The following is a 4,918-nucleotide window of genomic DNA, read 5'->3' on the forward strand; positions in this document are numbered from 1 at the left end:
ATGATTTATTTATTTTACAAAATTTATATGATTTTCTTATTTGAAAACACAAATTTTATCACATGTATCAATATATGAGATGATCACAGTCGACATACTCAGGATCGATTTCATTGTTTTTGTGATTCAATTCGATTTTATCAATTTCGGTTCCACAAGTAGAAATGAGCGTATATATGCTTTATATATATATATATATATTACAAATATAAACCGAAGATATCAATGAGTCAATTGAGTGGTATAAGTTTAATGTTGACTTAGAAAAAAAAATAATAAGTGTGCGGAGAGTTTTTTTTTTTTTTTTTTAAAAAAAAAAAGAGAAAATTGGAGTGACAATGATGAGGAAGACCAAAGACAGGGGTGGGCTCAGCGTAAGCACGTGGGATTGGTCTTTCTCTCTGCACGCTGGCAAAAAATGGCCTCGCCACAATATTAACCCCCCCCCCATAAAAAAAATATTCTTTCTATAAAAATTCCTCACCTTTGTATGTAAAATAATCCCTAAATTCTCAAAAAACTTGGCATAAATCGCGAAAAAAATGTTTTTTTCCCCTCTTTTGATCTTTGCATGATTGGTGACGACGGTTTCCGGGGAAAAAGGGCCCTAGAAAAACCCTAAGATTAAGATTTCAGGCTGATTATCCCCAAACCCACTTTCTTTTTCTCGAGAGAGGGAGAAGAAGGAGAGAAAGTTAAAGAGAGTTGCTTCGATTGCTCTTTCGAACCCAAGTAAGCTTTTTTTTTTTTGGTTGGGTTTTAAATGAAAGCAAAAAACCCTATCTTTTGATCTTCTTGTATGGTTGTGGCATCAGTAGGTGTTCTCTTTTCCTTTTTATGATTGATGGGAATCGGTGGTGGTGTTTGATGTGTAATGTGTGTTGATGGGATGTTGATTCTTTTTGTATGCATGTCCATATCGTATGGGTACAAGGAAATTTGACTGAGCGGGCGGGCATGAACTTTAATGGTGGCCTGAGTTGTTTTCTGGGTTTTCTTCCTTCAGTTCTTACCCAAATTTTTCCCCCTTTTATATATCCTTCATTTTCATGTAAAACACCATCCACAACAAGAAAAACCCATCTGAAGAAAGAAAAAAAATCTGTAGGCTTTTTCATTTCTCTCTCTCTCTCTCTCTCATGTAAATCCTCTTCCTTTCGGACCCTTGAAGCAGCCATGTCTCTTTGGGTTTGCAAACTCTCAAAACTTCCATAAAGTTTTGATCTTTTTCCCATTTTGGAATGTTTTGTCTGACTTGCAGACAGGAAAATTGTCGGGGGGGTTTCCGAGGAAAGAACTGCGCTTTCGGTTTCTGGTGACTTGGGAGAAGAGACCCTTTGGTAATTTTGGCCATTATGCCAAGGAGTTTCTCTTGATTGAGGATCGAGAAAGCTACAAATACCATCAGCCATGAAGTTTATGAAACTTGGATCTCGACCTGATACCTTCTACACTTCTGATTCTGTAAGGTAACCCCAGAACAAAACAGAACAAAAAGGCCTCCTCCCCTGTCGGAAATATTTTTTTTTCTGGGATTTAAATGATTTCTTGACGTGCAGGTGTGTATCTTCAGAAGTTTCAAGCGATATAGTAATCGAAGTGTCAGGATGTAAATACCTTCTTCACAAGGTAATCTTTCCTCTGAGAAGATTCTTGTTCATGGCGGGGAATGATTTCTCTTTCGTTTTTTTTTGGTGAGTGTCCATGGAGAATTCATTTGATGTTCTTGTTCTGCAGTTTCCCCTTCTATCAAAGTGCTTAAAGCTACAAAGAATATTCTCTGAATCACCAGAAGCATCACAGAATCAAACGATCCGACTACCCGATTTTCCCGGAGGGGCGGAGTCTTTCGAGCTATGTGCGAAATTCTGCTATGGAATCACGATCACTATAAGCGCTTACAACATCGTGGCGGCGAGATGTGCTGCAGAGTATCTGCAGATGACAGAGGAGGTGGAGAAAGGTAACTTGGTTTACAAGCTCGAAGTGTTCTTCAACTCTTGCATCCTCCATGGCTGGAGGGACGCCATTGTCACGCTTCAGACCACAAAGGCCTTCACTTTATGGTCGGAAGATCTCGCCATCACGAGCCGCTGCATCGAGGCTATAGCCTCGAAGGTGTTGTCTCACCCGTCGAAAGTTAGTCTCTCCCATAGCCATTCTCGTAGGGTGAGAGATGATGTGGTGTCGTGCAATGGTGGCCACAACAAACCCGCGAGCAGAGGCTGGTGGGCCGAGGATATTGCAGAGTTGGGGATCGATCTCTATTGGAGGACGATGATCGCCATTAAATCCGGTGGGAAGGTTCCTTCTGCTCTTGTAGGCGATGCTTTGAGAGTTTACGCCTCGAAATGGCTTCCGGGTATACCGAGAAACGGGAAACTAGTCTGTAAACGAGCTGATTCTGGATCGGATTCGGACTCTGCAGAAGAGAGCACTTCGTCTAAGCATCGGTTGTTGTTGGAATCCATCATAAGTTTGCTTCCTTCAGAGAAAGGAGCAGTTTCTTGTGGTTTCTTGCTTAAGCTCTTGAAGACAGCCAACGTTTTGAACGCTTCTTCGTCTTCGAAAATGGAATTGGCGAGAAGGGTTGCTCTTCAGTTAGACGAAGCATCGGTCAGCGATCTGCTAATACCGTCAATGTCCTACAAATCCGACATGTTGTACGATGTTGACATTGTCACGACCATTTTGGAGCAGTTCATGTTACAAGGGCAGAGTCCTCCGACAAGCCCCCAAAAGGCAAAACCGGTAATGGAGAGGAGAAGAAGATCTCGGTCAGCTGAGAACATCGATATCGAGTTCCAAGAAAGCAGGAGATCTTCTTCTGCTTCGCACAGCTCGAAACTTAAGGTTGCAAAGCTTGTGGACGGATATCTTCAACAGATTGCGAGAGACAAGAATCTCCCGCTCTCAAAGTTCATCACTCTCGCCGAGAGCATCCCCGAATTCTCGAGGCTCGATCACAACGATCTCTACAGAGCCATTGACATCTATCTCAAGGTATTATAGTCTTTTTAGCTTCCGAATTCGACGAATTTGGTTTTACATTATCCGGAATGTTGCTTTTCTGATTGGTTTTTGGAAACTCATCACACCCACCTAAACACAATGATAAAATTTCAAGAATTTTCCAGCCAAACATGCCCTATAGAGGCTGGGTGCGTATCGACTTTCTGACGTTCTTTTTCCGTAACGTTCTTGGTGTTTCAGGCTCACCCGGATTTGAACAAAACCGAAAGGAAGAGACTTTGCAGGATCCTGGACTGCAAGAAACTGTCGATGGAAGCGTGTATGCACGCGGCCCAGAACGAGATGCTACCTCTCCGTGTGGTGGTCCAAGTCCTCTTCTACGAGCACTCCCGCGCCGCCGCAACAGGGGGCGGGAAAATGACCGAGCTTCCGAGCCACATCAAAGCTCTCCTTGCGGCCCATAACATCGATCCATCGAAGCCAGACGCGGCTGCGTTCAGCACAACCACGAGCGTCGCGGCTCCGGAAGACCAATGGAGCGTGAAATCGCCGAAAACCAAGTCAGGTAGGGAGGCTATCTCGGGTTCCGGTTACGTTTGGTCGTATATTTGGGTTTAAAACAAGTTATAAGATTTGGGTTGGTAATGGAATTGGCCATCAGGGACACTGAGGAGCAAACTGGCGGAGGATGAATACAGGGAGGAGAGTTTCATGAGCCAAGAAGGCGGAGGAAGAACTCCGTCGAGATTCAAGGCGTTCTGTGCGATCCCTGCTCGGCCCAAGAAGATTTTCACCAAGTTGTTGTCCATTAACCACAAAAACTCCTCCGACAAGAACTGATCTTTCTTTCTTTATATATATATATATATATATATATATATATATGTTTCAGAAAATGGAAATTACTGTCTGTAACTTTTGAGCAATGTTCATGTAGTCGCTGGTGGAAAAAAAATAATGAAAAAAAAATCCAAGATTTGCATTTGGTTGGATTCTTTGGGATTTTTCCTGATCAAGAACAGGTTCTCGGTTCTGACACAAAAGTGTTTTTGATGATTCTCGTTTCTCCATTCCGTTGTTTTTTTTAAAATATAACCGTTCAACTTTTTGTATATTAATTTTGATTTTGATTTGTATTGGATTTTTATTAACAAACATATTATTTTTTTAAAATAAATATTTTTTTTATCCAACTGTTTGTGACCGAGTGACTGAGAGTATATTGGAAATGGATATAATCTGTGAAAAAAAAATAGTCCATATACAATGACGGGTCCCGGACTTAATGTGGATGTAGTCGGACCAAAAATCCGAGAAACCATCCTGGTTATAAAAAAAAAAAAAATTGGTTCAGATTTGATTCAAATTTAAATTCATATTCTATTTTAGATAATTCATAGTCATTCAATTTGTATATCATTAATATCAATCTAGTATTATCTTCCCATTCCGCATGCAAGCAATGTAATGTTTCAAAGACCCAAATGATTCCATGATAGGATTGGTGGAATAAAACTTTAGGATATAAGGTTTTATAGGATAATAAATCTGGACCGCCCAATTTGGTTACAGAAGAGGTCCACAAAATTAAAGAAGCGATTTGGACTGTGCAGCAATAAACATATGCAAACAACTTATTACACCTTCTTCAATGATCTCTCTCTCTCTCTCTCTCAAATGAGTTCATGATTCTTCTTCTTCTTTTCTTTTCTTTTTAATTTTTTTTTTACCTTTGAGAGGGTAATTTTGATATATTTGTTGTATAATTTCCATCTATGTATCTAGTTGCCTCCAATTGATAAGAATGTGTCTTTTGGATAATCTTAAAGGCCAACCCTTTTTCCCTTGCTCATTTTTTTTATATATTAAAAACGTTGAAGGAAATTAATCAACTTTTATTTCACCAATCATTCACTTGGCCATCCCCTGTTTTTTGGGATTAATA

At 40.3% G+C, this 4,918-nt stretch overlaps 1 protein-coding gene across 2 annotated transcripts; it reads left to right on the forward strand.

Annotated features, from left to right (window-relative positions):
• The first annotated feature begins 460 nt into the window (after nucleotides 1–460).
• LOC104807846 (BTB/POZ domain-containing protein At1g67900-like) lies at nucleotides 461–3,977 on the forward strand. Of its 2 annotated transcripts, XM_010533279.2 has the most exons (7): nucleotides 461–732; nucleotides 935–1,104; nucleotides 1,262–1,469; nucleotides 1,560–1,629; nucleotides 1,738–3,003; nucleotides 3,214–3,538; nucleotides 3,635–3,977. In XM_010533279.2, exons 3-7 carry the CDS (start codon nucleotides 1,411–1,413, stop codon nucleotides 3,811–3,813), a joined length of 1,899 nt encoding a protein of 632 aa, XP_010531581.1. In that variant the 5' UTR covers nucleotides 461–732; nucleotides 935–1,104; nucleotides 1,262–1,410; the 3' UTR covers nucleotides 3,814–3,977. The 2 variants fall into 2 exon arrangements, with proteins under 2 accessions (XP_010531581.1, XP_010531578.1); XM_010533276.2 differs by lacking the exon at nucleotides 935–1,104.
• Nucleotides 3,978–4,918: the final 941 nt, after the last annotated feature.

The sequence above is a fragment of the Tarenaya hassleriana genome, unplaced genomic scaffold (assembly GCF_000463585.1).
Source record: "Tarenaya hassleriana unplaced genomic scaffold, ASM46358v1 Cleome1, whole genome shotgun sequence".
Classification (NCBI taxonomy): domain Eukaryota; kingdom Viridiplantae; phylum Streptophyta; class Magnoliopsida; order Brassicales; family Cleomaceae; genus Tarenaya; species Tarenaya hassleriana.

What these genes read in the sequence shown, in the direction of transcription:
- LOC104807846 (XM_010533279.2), top strand. Translation starts at nt 1,411, where the DNA reads ATGAAGTTTATGAAACTTGGATCTCGACCTGATACCTTCTACACTTCT. An exon ending in CCATTGACATCTATCTCAAG is followed by an intron (nt 3,004 to 3,213) that starts GTATTATAGTCT and finishes TTGGTGTTTCAG; the next exon opens with GCTCACCCGGATTTGAACAA. An exon ending in ATCGCCGAAAACCAAGTCAG is followed by an intron (nt 3,539 to 3,634) that starts GTAGGGAGGCTA and finishes ATTGGCCATCAG; the next exon opens with GGACACTGAGGAGCAAACTG.